The 17,505-nt window shown below is 55.0% G+C and overlaps 5 protein-coding genes across 5 annotated transcripts; 3 read left to right on the forward strand and 2 right to left on the reverse strand.

The window, feature by feature from the left end:
• Window positions 1-36: 36 nt before the first annotated feature.
• Window positions 37-3,961, forward strand: F5144DRAFT_494832 (uncharacterized protein; the record flags this gene model as incomplete). Its single annotated transcript, XM_066786059.1, has 5 exons — window positions 37-719; window positions 774-1,493; window positions 1,549-3,302; window positions 3,360-3,686; window positions 3,741-3,961. The coding sequence occupies 5 exons, from the start codon at window positions 37-39 to the stop codon at window positions 3,959-3,961; spliced, it is 3,705 nt and encodes a 1,234-aa protein (XP_066641996.1).
• A 715-nt stretch (window positions 3,962-4,676) lies between these two features.
• On the forward strand, window positions 4,677-6,548 carry F5144DRAFT_579578 (L-Aspartase-like protein). The gene is made up of 2 exons (XM_066789332.1): window positions 4,677-5,365; window positions 5,439-6,548. Exons 1-2 carry the CDS (start codon window positions 4,960-4,962, stop codon window positions 6,464-6,466), a joined length of 1,434 nt encoding a protein of 477 aa, XP_066641997.1. The 5' UTR covers window positions 4,677-4,959; the 3' UTR covers window positions 6,467-6,548.
• A 1,705-nt stretch (window positions 6,549-8,253) lies between these two features.
• Window positions 8,254-10,138, forward strand: F5144DRAFT_604758 (malate synthase; the record flags this gene model as incomplete). The annotated part of the gene is made up of 5 exons (XM_066791371.1): window positions 8,254-8,614; window positions 8,687-9,264; window positions 9,329-9,729; window positions 9,791-10,021; window positions 10,081-10,138. The coding sequence occupies 5 exons, from the start codon at window positions 8,254-8,256 to the stop codon at window positions 10,136-10,138; spliced, it is 1,629 nt and encodes a 542-aa protein (XP_066641998.1).
• A 1,769-nt stretch (window positions 10,139-11,907) lies between these two features.
• F5144DRAFT_604759 (amidase signature domain-containing protein) lies at window positions 11,908-13,584 on the reverse strand (the record flags this gene model as incomplete). Its single annotated transcript, XM_066791372.1, has 1 exon — window positions 11,908-13,584. One exon carries the CDS (start codon window positions 13,582-13,584, stop codon window positions 11,908-11,910), a length of 1,677 nt encoding a protein of 558 aa, XP_066641999.1.
• Window positions 13,585-14,593: 1,009 nt separating this feature from the next.
• F5144DRAFT_494492 (uncharacterized protein) lies at window positions 14,594-16,759 on the reverse strand (the record flags this gene model as incomplete). Its single annotated transcript, XM_066786035.1, has 2 exons — window positions 14,594-15,553; window positions 15,635-16,759. The coding sequence occupies 2 exons, from the start codon at window positions 16,757-16,759 to the stop codon at window positions 14,594-14,596; spliced, it is 2,085 nt and encodes a 694-aa protein (XP_066642000.1).
• Between the last annotated feature and the right edge of the window lie 746 nt (window positions 16,760-17,505).

Raw genomic sequence — 17,505 nt, forward strand, 5'->3', positions numbered from 1 at the left:
CGATGCATTGAGTGGTCGCTTGTTGATCTGGACATCATGGATCACCATAGCACTTCCCGACAGCCGCCCGCCCGTCAGCCGTTCGGTGACGCAGCCCAGAGACTCAACTATGCCACTGTCTCCCACGTCAACCGCCGACACCAGGTCGCCGATGTTGAGAATCACGTCTTGTCCAAGGCCAAAAATGCCGATCGTGGCCGTTCAAACCCCGTTGTTACCGTCAACTATGCTCCCGCCGAGCAGCGTACTCACCGCATGCCTGCCCCGGCGGTGCAAGTTGAGCCTAGTCTAGCCAACCCCCGCCTCACTGCCATCGCCCAGGACACCCAAGATGCTTCTCCTGATGCCCGGCGCGTTTCTCAGTTCTCTAACGTTTCTTCGACCGCGTCTAGCACGCGCCAACTCAAAACTCATATCGGCCCGTGGCAGCTCGGCAAGACACTGGGCAAGGGATCATCAGCACGGGTTCGCCTAGCCCGCCATCGAGTTTCCCATCAGCTGGTGGCAGTCAAGATTGTAGCCAAGAGCACCGCCCACATGACCCAAGCTGGTAGTCTGGCGAACTTGGACCACATCGACTACAGAAAGCCCACCATCGGTGCTGACGGTGGTCTTCGTCGGATGCCGTTGGCCATTGAGCGAGAGGTCGCTATTCTCAAGCTCATTCGCCACCCCAATATCATCGAGCTTCTTGATATCTGGGAAAATCGCTCGGAAATGTAAGCCGTGGATTCGTAACTCTCAGCTTTTGTCCCTTGCTGACGCCTCTCTAGCTACCTAGTCACCGAGTACGTCGAGAAGGGGGACCTCTTCGAGTTTATCAACTGGAATGGCCCGCTCCAGGAGGAGGAAGCCATCTTTTACTTTCGCCAGATCATGACGGCGCTCGAATACTGCCACACCTTCAACATATGCCATCGCGATCTCAAGCCAGAGAACATCCTGCTGAAGGCGAATGGTCAGATCAAGATTGCCGACTTTGGCATGGCAGCCCTGCAGCAGAACCCCAACCACCAGCTCCGAACGGCCTGCGGAAGCCCCCACTATGCTGCGCCTGAACTGCTTCGCCACCAATTCTATAAGGGCTCGGCCGTGGATATCTGGAGCATGGGCGTGATTCTATTTGCAATGTTGGCCGGGCGCCTCCCATTCGACGATGACGACATGGCCGTCATGTTGACCAAGGCGAAGCGTGCAGACTACAAGATGCCGCTGCACCTTACAAAGGAGGCCAAAGACCTCATCCGGCGAATCCTGGTGGACCAGCCCGCGCACCGCATTACCATGAAGCAAATGTGGCGACACGCACTCATCAAAAAATACGACTATCTTGACGAATACCAAAGGTGGGATGGACAGTCTCAGGATGCCCTGCGCACCCTGGGTACCGCGCCTACGCCGGAAGAAATCGATATTCAGATCTTGCGTCAGCTGAAAGCTCTTTGGCATACGTACTCGGAATCTGCTCTGCAAGAGAAGCTTCGACAGGAAAAGTAGGTTGTGTTGCCGCACGCGACGTACAAGGTCCGACGCTAATCTGGATACTAGGCCAAATGACCAGAAGTTATTCTACTGGCTACTCTACAATCACCGTGAGGCTCAGCTGGAGAACTATAACAACAATGTGCCCATCTCGAAGAGCGACTTCCATCACCTCAAACCACCCAATTGGGGAAAGCGCATTTCGACCTGCCAGTTCACGAAACCTGGTCGCAATGGCCATACCCGGACCGTGTCCCGGTTCACGGTGATCTCCAATGTTGCGGACGTTGACGATGTCGGCACCGTCCGGAGCTACGACCCCTACAATGCATCTCGTGTCCTGCAGCCATGCAGTTCGCAGGTGAGCCATGCCAAAATCATCATCCACCGCAACACCCCTGAGCCGGGAGTTGGGCCGTCTCCAACCAGCGTTTCCCATTCATACCGCTCATACCGATCGGTAAATGGCTCCTTCCGCCAGCGGGGGGGAGCTGGCTCACGGCGGACGAGCACCACCGGCCAGCTAAGATCGCCTCACACCTCGATGAGCTCCATCCGTAGTCAACAGAGCAATCCTCGTGTTCGCGCGAACAACCGATCCAAGCGTTCCGTCGACTTTTCGAGCATCCGCAACAAGGGTAACCATCACCGCCGGAACCGCCATGCGTCACTGGCCGCTCCAGCTAGCACTGCTGGTGATGATGCCACATACGGCCGTGATACACTTTCCCCTTCCAACCCTACTATTGGCTCGGATGCTCATCAAGTCACAACTGCTCGGTCAATGATGGACGTCGGTGACACAACCGACGATACCTTTATCTGGACCGAGGAGCTGGAGCAACTCGGCCACCGTATCGCTCGCGACTGTGACGAGGCTTTCCGGAGCTCCCTCCTCATGTCGGAGTCTGGGGAAGTCGGCGCTGACTCTCGCGAAGCCAGCCCCTTCATGCTCTCTCTGGGGACACTTCCAGTGGTGCAGGAACGCCCGGTTTCTGCGTCAGGTGGCCGTCCCTGGGACAATAGACCGCTACCACCTGTCCCGTCTCAGAAGACCATCTCGCCTCTGCCGATTCGCAAGTGTGATCCGAAAAGCGAATCTTCCTCCTTGCTAACGAAACCCTACGAGCCCCACTTAAAACTGGACGTCCCGGTCCCTGAGCGCCGGGCCGTTTCTGAGCCTGTGTCTGTGTACGACCGACGGGGTAAGGATACGAGGCCATTGCCTTCGATTTATGAGAACACGGCGGATGAACGCGTGAGACGCAGCGGCGGTAGGCACGAAGTCGCTTCGAACTCTCTGGAGACACCCACCCGTGTTAAGAACAAAGGGTTGGACTTTTTGGCGAGAGCCGAGAATACCATACGTGTGGTTAATTCGCCGTCAGCAATGGGGGGTGACTACCCGGTCAAAATCCCCGAGCCTCTCAATGTTCGCAAAGTCTCTCGAAACACAGGCGCTACTAAGCCAACGGTGGTCCCCTCCGCTCAGGACGCCCAGAGACGCGCTTCTCATGGCTCGCAACAAACGAGTCAGCCGACGGACAGAAACGGCGCCGACGCCGGCGCACCCAAGAAGAGGGTTTCATCTTGGTTTAAGCGCAACTCAAAGGAGAATGCTAGCGGATCGAGCTTTGCAACTGTGACCGATAGCAGTGTCCAATCTAAAGATACCCTCGTAGATTCGCAAGCCAGTCAGCCTAATCGCCCGATGTCGCAGACCACGGACGATACCTCACTCCGGCATGTGCAGAAAAAGAAGTCGTTTGGATTCGCTTTTTGGAAGGGCGCTAAGGATGAGGCAAAGATATCGCTTGCGGGTAAGCAGGACCTTCGTGAGAAACCAAGCGCCATCCATCTGCTAATCAAGGAACTAGATTCTGATCCCGACGATGTTCGCAGCCGCCCTGAGAAGATAGCAAAAACAAGGGCCAGTAGAGAACACAGGATTATGAGTGGCACATCACAAAGCGTCTGGTCCGAAAGCGACGGGGGCATCCGCAAGATTGAAGTGCAGCAGAATTGGCTAGCGCGTCTTTTCCGAGTCAAGCCAGCCATGCGGCACCTCTGCTTCAACATTCTCAAGCGGCGTGCGCGGCAGGAGGTGGCCATCTTGCTTCGCGAGTGGCGTAAGTACGGAGTCAGAGATGTTGAAGTCGACAAGGAACGCAACATCATCTTTGCCCGGGTGGGTGCCAAGAATTGTGGGTTCCCCTCCCCATCACCAAAATTAACACAGTTGACTAACCTACGCCTAGACTTGAAACTGAAGGAGGTGTCGTTTGCTGTAGAGCTGATGACGGTCATTGAGCACGGCAAGCGCAATCAACTCAGCATCGCTCGCTTCACGCAGGAGAAGGGCGCGGCAAGCAGTTTCCACAGGGTCGTGGGCGCCATCAATTCAGCGTTCTGTGCTCGCGCCCTGCTCGTCACGGATAAGCGGAAGATCAATATGATGGTCAAGACGCTCAATTCTTGAGGGCGACAGTGTATTATTCTCGATGTTTTCGTTCTGTATGGGTCCAATGCGATTCGGCTCGCGCCCAGGGACGCTTTTTATGGCCGCCCGGGGCCAAAAAAAAAGAAAAGAAAAACAGTTTTCTCCATACCTTTTCATTATTTGGTTCGACTCGGTTCCGAGTCGAGGGAGGGCACACTCCAATTGGACCTCGTTGACGGCCTTGGTTACCGACTTCGAGGTTGGTTGTTGCAGAAGAAGTGGTACATCTATGCCGGCTTGACTGGCAGGTTAAACGTGGTACGACCTGGAAGTGTGACGGGATGATATTATTTGTGTGCGGACTCGGTAATGGTGTTGGGTTAGGATGGTGTTGACCTATATAGTATCTGAGAAGGGGCAGGGGAGGAGCAACCTATCCAGGGGCCAATTTTCAGGGGTTGTAAATATTTATCGGGCGAGTTGCTGCCGCTAGTGCAGGCAGTGGGTTCTTTGTACTAAGTATAATTGATAGCTGAAATGGAATTGCGTTGCAATTGCGATCAAACCGGCGTTCGTCGTCTTGCTCATCGACTTCGTAGCCACCCCTTTTCCGCTGTGTTTTGTTCGTGGTCCAATTTTCAGGGGCTCATCGTTGCTATGGGAAACTCGCGGTTCGCGATGTGACAGGGGGGTTTGACTTTTGTTGGCTTCCGAACCATGTTGCCGATTCGCGATCGGAATCTTCCGGACCGGGGAACCGGATCAGCTAAAGTTTGTTGGGGACCAGGATCCCGACACCGAGAGAAACAAATTGGTCGGCATTGAGGGAAATAAAAAATAAAAAAAAGAAGGCGTGCAATTTTTGCGCATCATCGTTAACTTGTCCCATATCACTGTCTCTGGGAAATCTTTGGTATCATATTACTAAATTTCGCATCACGGGCGCATTACTGCGGTTTTTTAAAGCTCAGATCACCTTCCGCACTCGGTTACAGGCCGACTTTTAGCTTTGACAGAGGAGTCGGGAGACTTCCAGCATGCTTCGATCGGTTCGTGTGTCCGGGCCCGCAATGGGCGGTAGCCTTGGTGTGCCGAGGACAGCCATCAGACCCCTCAGCACATGCCTGAACGCATCATCCCGAGCGCTGTCCTATGCCCCGGTTTCGTCATTTGCAACCCGCCCGGCAATCCCCGCAATTCAGCACCAGCACCAAAGATACTTCCACGGTAGTGCGAGAAGGATGGCCGTCCAGACGAGAACCGAGAGCGATGCCTTTGGCGAGGTACAGGTGCAGGCCGACAAGTACTGGGGGGCGCAGACGGAACGCTCGCTCGAGAATTTCCGCATCAACCAGCCCCAGGACCGGATGCCGCCGCCCATCGTCAAGGCGTTCGGCATCCTGAAGGGCGCTGCGGCGACGGTCAATATGCGCTATGGCCTCGGTACGCGCCCTCATCGTCCGGTATCCGAGCCCGTCGTCTACGGAAGCTAATCCAGCCACTTTCTGATCCCTAGATCCCGCCATTGGCAAGGCCATCCAGCAGGCCGCGAAGGAGGTGGCAGACCTCAAGCTGCTCGACCACTTCCCCCTCGTCGTTTGGCAGACAGGCTCCGGCACGCAGTCCAACATGAACGCCAACGAGGTTATCAGCAACCGGGCGATCGAGATTCTCGGCGGGACCATGGGTTCCAAGAAGCCGGTACACCCCAACGACCACGTCAACCGCTCCGCCTCGTCCAACGACACCTTCCCGACCGTCATGCATATTGCTGCCGTTCTAGAGATCGAAGGCGAGCTGATCCCGGCGCTGCGCAGCCTGCGGGCGGCACTACAGGCCAAGGTGGACGACTTCGAGGCCAAGAAGATCATCAAGATTGGGCGCACCCACCTGCAGGACGCCACCCCCCTGACGCTAGCGCAAGAGTTCAGCGGCTACGTCGCGCAGCTCGACTTCGGTATCAAGCGCGTTGAGAGCTCGCTACCAGACCTGCGTCTCCTGGCGCAGGGCGGCACCGCCGTCGGGACGGGTATCAACACGTTTGAGGGCTTCGCCGAGGGGATCGCGGAGGAGGTCAGCAAGATGACAGGGACCGAATTCAAGACGGCGCCCAACAAGTTCGAGGCGCTGGCGGCTCACGACGCCATCGTGCAGGCGCACGGCAGCCTCAACACGCTCGCGGCATCGCTCAGCAAGATTGCGCAGGACATCCGCTACCTGGGCAGCGGCCCGCGTTGCGGACTCGGCGAGTTGGTGCTGCCCGAGAACGAGCCTGGGAGCTCCATCATGCCCGGCAAGGTCAACCCGACGCAGTGCGAGGCGCTCACCATGGTGTGTGCGCAGGTCATGGGCAACCACGTGGCGTGCACCATCGGCGGCATGAACGGCCAGTTCGAGCTCAACGTCTACAAACCGCTGGTGATCCGCAACCTGTTGCACAGCGTCCGGCTGCTGTCGGACGGCATGCGTAGCTTTGAGCGCAACCTAGTGGCTGGGCTCCAAGCGAACGAGGAGAAGATTGCTAGCATCATGAAGGAGTCGTAAGTTTCCGTCCCTAATGAGCTATCCCCCTTGCTAGGCTAACATTGGGCTACTTTTGCTAGGCTTATGCTGGTTACCTGCCTCAACCCCAAGATCGGCTACGACATGGCTAGCAAGGTGGCCAAGAACGCGCACAAGAAGGGCTTGACGCTCAAGGAGAGCGCCATGGAGCTGAAGGCGCTAACAGAGGAGGAGTTTGACACGCTTGTTAAGCCTGAGCTCATGGTCGGCCCCAAGCCGTACAAGGGTTAAACTTGCAGCCCACTGTGCAATCTTCCAACTAGGACGGTGGAAGCGCCCGCAGCAACCATTTTTGGGGGGGAGATTGGGTTTAAATTCCAAGACGGCAAGCCGTTGCAAGCGCCGCGCCGCGGTCTTCTGACTAGTAACGCCGCGTCACGGTTTCACTCATGAACCAGGCCGCACCCGTCCATGGAGCCGTGGTTCGCACTATTGGATCTGATGCCGTTCATCAACGAAGACAAGAGAAGTCAGGAAAACGTAATAATATGCAAGAAAAAAAGAAGAAAAAAAAAGGAAACTGTAACCCCATCAATCATCATCCGTCCGCTCCCTGCGACATCGCCCGTGGCTCGACCTTCGGGAACTGTCGGCACATTCCAGGCCGGCAATGACTCTCCAACATGGCTCTCGGCTTTGCTTCAGCTGCAAGACCTCGGCTCTGCCGCGGTAGATCGGAGCTTTGAACTGTGGAGTCCCAAGCTCCGGTTCTTGGCGCAAGCATGGTGATCCGTTCTCGTCCCGGACGAGTGGGGCCATGGGATGCTTGCATGGCGAAGGCGGGTGAGCGGGGCAGGCTATCACGCTAGTAAGCCATGACGCTTCTTATCGCAGCTGCTGGCGTGATTTCGATTTGTTCGATTTTGTGCGGTCAACTTAGCTCTGTACTGTGTGCTGTGTAGATACCCCTCCATCTCCTCGTGCGGGGCGCCAGCACACATGAGATAGCTACAGTGACAAGTAACGACACAGTAAGGAGCGAGACCCGCGGATGCAAACGGCACCTCAACGGCAATCGGTATTCAACGGCAATCGGCCATCGGCGTCCGGGGTAACGGCGGGGTGAGGTCCCTAGCTGATGACCTCACCGCCCACTGTGCCATTACACAGCGTGCACAGTACTCTATACTAACTTTTGCACTCCATGTCACCTTGTCACATGCAATCGGAAAGGCAAAGCCTGGAACAATACCGCCACGGGCGCCGCCTTCCCCAGGCCCGAGCGACCTCCCGAATGGGAAGAGATAGCAGCGAACATGGAGCAGGGGTGGCACCGGCCATGGATGTACGCACTGGCTAACCGCATGTTATATACATTCAACGAGAGTCCTGATCTTTTTCGTCATCCTTTGTGATCCTCCTTCTTTCTCGACGCATCCGAGACAATTGCCTTCCATCTGAGCTCTACCAATACCGGAAAGAGGGAAGAAGAAAAAAAAAGGGTAGAAATCAAGGATTGGATCGAAATACCCTTCATATTCGTGAGTTAAACCTCCAGGGCATTCTTTTTATCTTGGGTTGCGGTACCCTGAGGGCCAATTACAAGTCTGTTGTTGTTCGACTTGGTGTTTTCATCTCCGCTTTCCTTCTCCCCCCTTCCTACCCTTGTTTTCATTCCTCGTTGTTATCGTCAATTCCAGCTGTCCGATTTCTCATTGCTTGACTCACAGAATCACAATCCCTTATCTAACAGAAAGAATTAGCACAGGCTTACTTGCTACAAGCCTAACACGCAATCGCTTCCTCAACACGCCAACGACGGAGTAATCATGCTTAGCAACGAGGCCATTCTCCAGGGCGTCAGCGTCCTGGGTCCCATCCAGGAGTCGCACCGCAAGATTCTGACTCCCTCCGCCCTGAGCTTCCTCGCCCTGCTGCACCGCTCCTTCAATCCCACCCGCAAGGCCCTCCTTGAGCGCCGCAAGCTTCGCCAGGCCGAGCTCGACAAGGGTGGCCTCTTGGATTTCCTGCCAGAGACCAAGTACATCCGCGAGGACCCGACATGGAAGGGTGCCCCGCCCGCCCCCGGTCTCGTTGACCGCCGCGTCGAGATCACGGGGCCTACAGACCGCAAGATGGTGGTCAATGCGCTGAACGCCAACGTCTGGACCTACATGGCTGACTTGGAGGGTACGTGGCTAGCGCCTCGGTTCGGGGTCCCAATCGGGGGTTGAGAGTAGCCTCAGCTAATCAGTGTCCCAGACTCGAGCGCCCCGACATGGGACAACATGATCAATGGCCAGGTGAACCTGTACGATGCCGTGCGCCGTCAGGTCGACTTCAAGCAAGGGGCAAAGGAGTACAAGCTCCGGACGGATAGGCCGCTCCCCACCCTCATCGTGCGGCCCCGCGGCTGGCACCTCGAGGAGAAGCATGTCACAGTTGATGGCGAGCCCATGAGCGGCTCACTCTTCGACTTTGGCCTGTACTTCTTCCACAACGCCGCCGAGGCCGTCAAGCGTGGCTTCGGGCCCTACTTTTATCTACCCAAGATGGAGTCACACCTTGAGGCCCGCCTCTGGAACGATGCCTTCAATCTGGCTCAGGACTACATTGGCATGCGGCGCGGGACCATCCGCGGCACCGTGCTGATCGAGACCATCATGGCTGCCTTTGAGATGGACGAGATCATCTATGAGCTGCGCGACCACAGCTCTGGCCTCAACTGTGGCCGGTGGGACTACATCTTTAGCGTCATCAAGAAGTTCCGCCAGAACTCCAACTTTGTGCTGCCCGACCGCAGCTGCGTCACCATGACGGTGCCCTTCATGGATGCTTATGTGTGTATTCCCTAATCTCGATTGATCAGAGTTCAACTAACATTCTTGACTTTCCTCCCTCCAGGTCAAGTTACTCATTCAGACTTGCCACAAGCGCGGCGTCCATGCCATGGGCGGCATGGCGGCGCAAATCCCCATCAAGGACGACCCGGCCGCCAATGAGAAAGCCATGGCAGGCGTCCGCGCGGACAAGCTGCGAGAGGTGCGCGCCGGCCATGATGGCACGTGGGTCGCTCACCCGGCCCTGGCCGCCATCGCAAGCGATATCTTCAACCAGCACATGCCCACCCCCAACCAGCTCTTTGTCCGCCGCGAGGACGTGACCATCGGCGCCAACGACCTCCTCAACATGAACGTCCCCGGAAAGATTACCGAGGAGGGCATTCGCAAGAACCTCAACATCGGCTTGGGATACATGGAGGCGTGGGTACGCGGTGTTGGCTGTGTGCCCATCAACTACCTCATGTTTGTTCCCCCGTTAATCACATCCGTACCCCTATCACACTAACACAAACCGTCTCTCTAGGGAGGACGCTGCTACCGCCGAGGTCTCGCGCAGTCAGCTCTGGCAATGGGTGCGCCACGGCGTGACAACGGCAGAGGGCAAGCGCGTCGACAAGAGCTATGCCCTCAAGCTGCTGAAGGAGCAGGCCCAGGAGCTCGCCTCCAAGGCCCCCAAAGGAAACAAGTACCAGCTCGCCGCGCAGTACTTTGCGGGCCAGGTTACAGGAGAGGATTATGCCGATTTCTTGACTTCGTGAGTGGCCGATGATTGTCTCCATGACGTGGAAGATCGAGACTAATCCCGTGCGATAGGTTGCTTTATGACGAGATCACATCGCAGGAGGCCCCCAAGCCGGCTTCTAAGCTTTGAGAGTGGCCCTAGGAACCCGAGGACGGGGATGGGGAGATCCGGATTGATGGCGCGATGCAAGTACCAGCTTTTCTTTTTGGCATTATGGAGGCTGTAACAGGTACTAGGTTTGGGTTTTGTTTTAAAGCAGTATGGGAATGACCCCGGTCTGGGAAAATCGAGGAATCAAGTTTCGTCATGAAGCAACGGCCACGAATTCGAAAGTGTGGTTGTGAATGCAAGGCATGTGGCACTGCCAACCCAACAAGTAACAAAGCCCAACGGGATGCCAGTCGGTAGGGGCAACGTTACTGATGGCCTCGTCTATGGCTAGTTGTTGGTTGTTGGTCATAGGTAGGTTACCTGAACCACTTGGTGCTGTTATCATCACTAGCCTACCTCGGGACACACAGCTTATACTCCCATTGATTGATTCGCCGTCACCTGCCCTGAGTCTTTGGTGATGGTTCGAGATCGGGGTTAGTTAAAGAGAGACGTGTCCGGTCAACTATTCCATCTTTCCCACTTACTTTCACTCCCTAGTTGTCTGTGCCTTTCAGCAGTACCCCTATCACGAGTTCCACACACAAACAACCCCGGCTCAAACAACTGAATGGCAAACCGGTGAGTTACCTGTTGTCAACCACCAGCCAGTAGCCACACCAACACATAGGTGTGCTCGAGGTTGTTTCTCGAGGTTGTATAACTGTGTGCTTACATAGCCGTTCCCAAATTGGCTGCATTTGCAAAATGCTAGACCACCACGTACAGAAACTTTACTTACTCCCACGACAAAATCGACTGTGCTCATGGATGGCTATCGCCCTTTTCGAACCCGCAGCCCAGCAGGAGGCGGACTACACGACGGGGACGGGCACGGTAATGCCGCAGACGCAACCAGAGAACCCGCTTCCAGCAGCTTTGCGATGACGTTTAGTATGGTCATGGTCGTGGTCATGTATTTTGTCGCCATGTTCTTTTTCGGATTGGTCTACTACACAGGTACCAAGATTGGCCCCCTTGACTAGCCACATAAATTCCCAGGTTCTGAGTTCCATGTATGTTGACGAAGCATTCATGCTAATCTTGTATGTACAGGAGTCCGTCGGCGCCCTGGCCTCGGGCGGGACGACGGGTGCTGCACCGTTTTGTGGAAGACCATCAAATTCACCTTCTGCATCCGCTTCATTGAGGTATGCTGGGGAAGCTGCCGCTCGAGTGAGGAGGGTGGGAGTGACCCCCGGGGTGCAGAAACAGGCGGTGATAGGAGCCGAACGCACAGGGCCCTTGAAGATGAGGAGGAGTTGTATGGCTCGGCCTATATTTCCTCGGCAACAAATTATTATCATTCTCATAACCCTCCAGCGGAAGAGGCACTGCCCATACCTTTAAGAAGCACGAGGGAGCTGTCTCGACGTAACACGACACGAGGCGACTCCGAAAGCGTGGATAGATCGGCGCCGACTAGAACCTGGTCAGGTTCAACACTGAATCAGTCCGACGCGGCGTTGCCAGAGCGTCCACCGCATGCACGACTCCCACGTACCATGTCGGAGGCTTCGACTCTCCGGGAGGCATGAGGTTGTGGGATCTGGACATGAGTCTGAGTCTAGTCTCACCAGGCCTGTCCTCGGGGTAAGCTTAGGGTGGTGCTCGCCCGAGATGATATTTGCAGATTGGCGTTCAATACGAAATTGAGTTTTGTTGTCACCATCGTTGTGTGGGAGAGGAGGCCAGTCTTGATTCCCTTGCCACATAACCCATTTGAGTCTCGGCTATATCGCCAACTCTCAGAAGACCCCAAGCGGGTACGCCGTGTGTATGTTGGCCACGTTCGGCGTAATGGACGGCACGCTCTCGTATGCCTTGGGCTCTACGGTCCCGTTGGCAAACGGCGGCATCTTCCTCGCCGGGGCAAGCTCACTGATGTGGCTCGCAATATTGAGCAACAAACCTTCGCTCCACGGCCGGCCGAGAATCTCCATGCCAATTGGGACACCAAATGGAGCATGCTCTGAGGGGGCAGAAAAGCCCGCAGGTACACAAACGACGGGATGTCCTGTCAGGGCGGCCAAGATGCCGTTCCGCCCGCTCTGGGACGGCGATCCGATCTTGACGACAAGGTTCTTTTGCTCGGGGTAGATGATCGCGTCCAGATTGTTTGCCGTGAATGTGGTTTCGAGGGCGCGAGTCAAATCGTGGATGCGGTTCGAGGTTTCAAGGTAGGTGGCTTCGCGGGTTGATGAACATGACGCTTTCTTGATGAAGTGGTGCTGAGCCGGGATGACTAGGAAGTTGGTGGTGCCAGTGCCAGTGTTGAATAACTCGTCGAAGCTCGTTGGGTGGAGGACTTCATGGCTTCTGGAGACCTGGTTGGCAGTTGCTGGCGCGAGGTAAGCGTTAAGCAAGTCCTTGAACTCAAATGCCTGCACATCTAGTTTTGCGATGGACAGCGTGTCATAGAAGGGGTCCGTAATGTTGATGATTTCAACACCAGTTTCGGTGAGCTTGGATATCATGCTCGCCATGATGTTGTTGACGGGCGTTGTCTCGATCGATGTGGTGTGGTCGAAGAAGCCGTTCAGCAGACCAAGGCGCAACCCTGACAAATTGCCACGGTACAGAGACGCAGAGTGATCTTGAGGCGGGACTTGCCTCGGAGTCAAGGCAGTGACGTTGTCTCGAGGATCAAAGCCGACACTTGCCATGACAGACAGCGCCACGGCAAGGTCGTTGGGGTTGCGCGCCATTGCTCCTACCGTGTCCTGAGTGGAACTGACTGGAATGACACCGGCCCTCGAGATCAAGCCTCTTGTGGGGCGGAAGCTGAACAACGAGTTCGCGCTTGCCGGACTGCGGAGGGAGTTGACCGTGTCAGTGCCGGTTGCTAAGACAGCAAAGCTGGCGGCAACTGCAGCGCCGCTCCCACCGCTGCTTCCTCCCGGAGTCCGAGTGAGGTCATATGGGTTGACGGTCTGACCACCCAGTGAGGACACAGTCAAGCCTTCGAAAGCCATCTCATGCAGGTTGGTCTTGCCGAGTATGACTGCTCCAGCATCAGCCAGGGCTCTGACAGTTGGTGCATCTGTCCGAGGTTTGTTGTGGGCCAGACCCCGACACCCGCCTGTGGTGCTCATCCCGACTGCATCAAAGTTGTCCTTGAGAAGGACTGGGACACAAAAAAGGGCGCCAGTGACATTGCCTGCTGCAAGCCTCTGGTCAAGATGGTCAGCAATTGAGAGGGCAAGTGGATTCAGTGAAATGACAGCATTGATGCTGGGGTTGAACTCCTCTATGCGGGCAATGAAGGAGGAGACAATGTCTCGACATGTTGTGCTGTGGGTGAAGAGAGCGTCATGCACGCTGCTGATGGTGGCTTCTCGGACATCAAAGATATGGTTGAGTGCCCAGGTTGTTGTTGGCAACCAGCCGAGTACTAGGGCGCAGAAGACCAGAGGCTGCATCATGTTGAGGGAGGTGGATGGGAAATGGTCAGTCGGCAGAGTTGGTGCAGTGAACGAGTTCAATAGTGAAAAAGGGCTGAAGACATGGTTGGAGCGGTGCTTCGTTCTGCTAGAGGAAGAAAACACTTTGTGTTGTTCTGCTCCCTCCCTATGTATGGCGATTGTCAATACCATGTGTCAGTTTCTTCTTCAAGGATTGACGTGCTTGGTGCTTGTTGTACCTGCAATGAACAACTTGGTAAAAGGGGCAGTAGAGCGGATGAGTTTCACATACAATTTGTGATGGCAGTTTAACAGAGCAGCGTAGCAGGTACTTTGCGCGGGCACAGCCACCAGTATCGGCAGTTCCAGGCTGTATTGCTCTTTGAGAGAGCGGAAGCAAGTTTCACTATGTGCAAGCATGGCAGATGGCAGAACCCGGAAACTCGATATATTCGCTACAGGAATTGCCTGACGAGGTCTGCACGGACCATATCGCACGGTTAATGACATGCTGCATGTTGTGTAGGCTATCGGGGTGTTGTACGCCCGAGTGCTTGTGTCTCTGGATCTTCATACAGCCAGACATGCCGAGTTGTTTAGTTTGAGCCTTCATACTGAGCCTGTGGCTTGTTAATTGAATTGTCAGCAGGCAGGATCTCTGTTATTATGTTCTTTGTTCTGATTTCACATGGTAATGGCTGGTTGGGAAGGGTAACAAGGTGGTGGTGCGATGGTGTTTGGGGAAGGGGAGGGGTGGAAAATGAGAGCAAAGGGAATAGGGAAGGGGATAGGGGAGCAAGGAACAAGCCCAGGGTAGAGTCTTTCAATTCAAGAAGATAAAAAGAATAAAAAGAAACAATTACTTCTGTCTAAAGTGTGTCAGAGAAGGAAAAGGGAGAAAAATGAAGATGTGAGGAAAGTGTTTAATCATGTCTACAATAATGATAAGATCAGGTAACTACACCGTGTCAGCCTCATTTCTCAAGCAAGAGTAGAAAACTAACCTTCGACATAACCTTCTACATCTCAATCATTCTTCAATCCTTAGGTCTTGTGCGGTCTGAATCAGGTCCCGCATGAGCCCTTCAACAGTCCCCAATCCGGTGGCATCTCCAAGATCCCCGCCCTCTTGTTCTTCCGGACTGTCCCCTGACCTGGGGTTCGACAAGGAAGAAGAACCCAGGTAGCCCGCATGTACAGAAGAATCGTCCCTCGACCAAGACTTATCCCCAGCAACACCATCTTCCACAACCCCGCAATCCCGCACTCTCCTTCCATCATCGCCAAGACTGCTGACATCGACTCTTCTTGATGTGTGATTCTGCTGCTTACTTCCCTCCTCCAAATGACAATTGTCCAACCGTGTGGGCGTGAACACCCCGCCTCTATCATAATAACTCGGGCCCAGCCCTGATGTACCACTCCTCCGCCCAGAACTCCGACTTTGAGACCTAGCCAAGTCATTGGAATTGGAACCAGAACCACTACCAGAACCAGCCTCAGGATGGTAACCCAACCCCGCACCGCCCACATTTCCCGCAGACGGCGAAGTCGACGCCAACTGGCACGAGACCCGTTCGAGGAGCGACGCGACCTTTCTCACCCAGTGCGCGTTGGTCTCCTCTAGAGTTTCGATGCGGGCAAGCAGGCCCTCCATCTCGAGGTCGTGGACTCGAATGAAGCTGGCGGTGTAGCGGTGGAGGAAGTCGACGTCAGTGTTACTGTCTTGTTCCTGTTTGCTTGCGCTTGCGCTTCCGCTTCCGATTTCGCTGTTTCTTTGCTCTTTTCTGCTTCCGTGCTGGCGTGATAAGCGAGGGGAGGTGGGATTGGAAGGGGTATTGGTGTGTGGTGTGAGGCCCGGGATGCCCGAGTCGGCGGTGGTGAGGTGTGGCGTGTCCGTGCTAGGCTCTTCGTTCCAAGGTTGGGCAAGGGGCAATGAGGCGTGGGAGTGATCCCTGTCGATATCTGGGGCTCGGATTAGATGATGCCGCTAGTGTGAGCCTTCGGGATTCTTGTTGGTACCTGAGCGGAGATGGACCTGGCGGGGAGATGATGGTTCCATGTCGGCCACGGCCATGACGCGAGCTATGTGGAGGGTTCGAGAGGTGTTTGGCAGCGTATGAGATTGAGAAGGGGCCCCTGTGGGAGGTGTGGGACTGCCCTCGCCATTACTAACTTCCTTTCCCTTTCGCGTGTCTCGGCCATAGATGGCTGTGTGCGATTGTGCGGGGTCCGGGGCCGAGTGTTTGTCGGTACCTGTCTCCTCGGCTAGGGTGTTCTGGTATCCTGGGGGCGCGGGCGAAGGAATGTGGACTGTTACCGCATCAGAAGATATAAGCTCGCTAGTGGTAGTGAAGAAGCTCTCCGACGAAGAACTCTTGCCAAGATGTTGGCGGTCTGTCGAGCATCCGGCACTTGCCCGCACCCCTTCTTGAGTGGAACGATCCTGGCCGAGCGGTTGGCATGGGGATTGTCTCTGCTCTGACCATGGATTCGTTAGATACGTATCGGTAGAAGCCGAGCGTTGAAGTCTTCCCGTTTCCCACGTGGATGTAACAGCCACGCTGCGAGGGCGGGTTAGATCATTTGGGCCGGTGAGATTCCAGGGCGGGAAAAGCAGGTTGTTGTCCGTGATGTAGGGTGTCTCGCTGCAATGTTGCTTCTCAGGGTGCTGGGATCGACCCTCCGTTCCGTCTCCCTGATCTAGTTCGCCGCGCGGTCTAGCCGTAGAATTGATTGGCTTTCGGCCAGCGGGCTCCAAATATGAAAACTCGGGGGGGATGCATATTGCGATGTAACGATGGCCCTTAGTAGTCATAGCCGCCACCGTCGAGTCCGGCAACCTGATGTTGCCTCCTTGTGGCTTGGATTCTTTTTTTGATTCGTGTTTCATTCGAAATGGCCACAGGGAAAACCAACTATCCCTCTTCTTAGGCCCTTCCTCGGCCATGTTGAGCACGTCAGGCATGTCAGGCGTGAGCTTGTAGTTTCCTGGCGGTAGTGACCTTTGGCGGAAATGACCGATCAGCTCTTTCACCACGCCTCCCTCGCTTGCTTTCTTTCTGCCATGGCTCAAACTGTCTGATTGGGGCATGCCGTTAACAAGGTTGTGAAGGTTGTGTGAGCCAGGCAAGCCACGGGACGGCTTGAGGGTTGCGCGTTGTTCTGCCATGGGAGTTGAATTGAAGGTGGTCATGATAGTTGGAGTTGAGTTGGGTCGTTGTTTGCTATGCTAAAGTACAGTGTACAGTTTGTGTAATTTGTGTATGGTATATGGTAGTATGGTATGGAGGGAATAATCCGACATGTGCTCAGGAGGAAAGGGAAGTTTAAAAGGATGAGTACAGATTGTAACGGACCCGCGCACTTGGGGCCTGCTCATCCGGGGGGGCTTAAAAACACTGAATCGAAGCCCCTACATTGCCAGGGCACTTCAGGGGGTCATTGCGCAACATGGTCCGATCTTTGGGAATGTTGTCATCTCGAAATGCCCTGGTATCCTTGACATTGTATCAGACAAAACGCGATGAATCGGGAGGGGTAAAGGTCAGCTGATGGCTCTCTTGATTCAGTGCTATCAGAACAACCCTCCCGGACATGGAAGGGCGACGGAGCAGCGGAGAGAATCGGACGAGTGAGCTGTCAGGAATTCGTCCTAAGTCGTCATATTAGTGGCATCGCTGGTGGACTCGGGCTGTTCTCATGTTTGGGCTCAATTCCTTTTTAGGCTTAACTGATGTTTGTCGGTCAAACCGTTGTAGTTTTTGAAAAGATAGTTGGTATACGAATATAATATGGAAGAACACTTGGCAAGTGAGGTTGAGTTAAGAGAAGAGAAGCCCCCCACCCCCGCTAAAAAGGACAAGAAAACGGGAGAAGAAACAAGAGCTGGTTCACATCATCGAGACATCGGAGAATTTAAGCCAATAAAAATCATCTTGC

The sequence above is a fragment of the Chaetomium tenue genome, assembly GCF_020726465.1.
Source record: "Chaetomium tenue strain MPI-SDFR-AT-0079 chromosome Unknown F5144scaffold_5, whole genome shotgun sequence".
NCBI lineage: Eukaryota > Fungi > Ascomycota > Sordariomycetes > Sordariales > Chaetomiaceae > Chaetomium > Chaetomium tenue.

Excerpts from the sequence above, each read along its gene's own strand:
- F5144DRAFT_579578 (XM_066789332.1), top strand. The coding sequence starts at position 4,960 with ATGCTTCGATCGGTTCGTGTGTCCGGGCCCGCAATGGGCGGTAGCCTT. Across the intron at positions 5,366-5,438 it reads CAATATGCGCTATGGCCTCG|ATCCCGCCATTGGCAAGGCC; the intron begins GTACGCGCCCTC and ends TCTGATCCCTAG.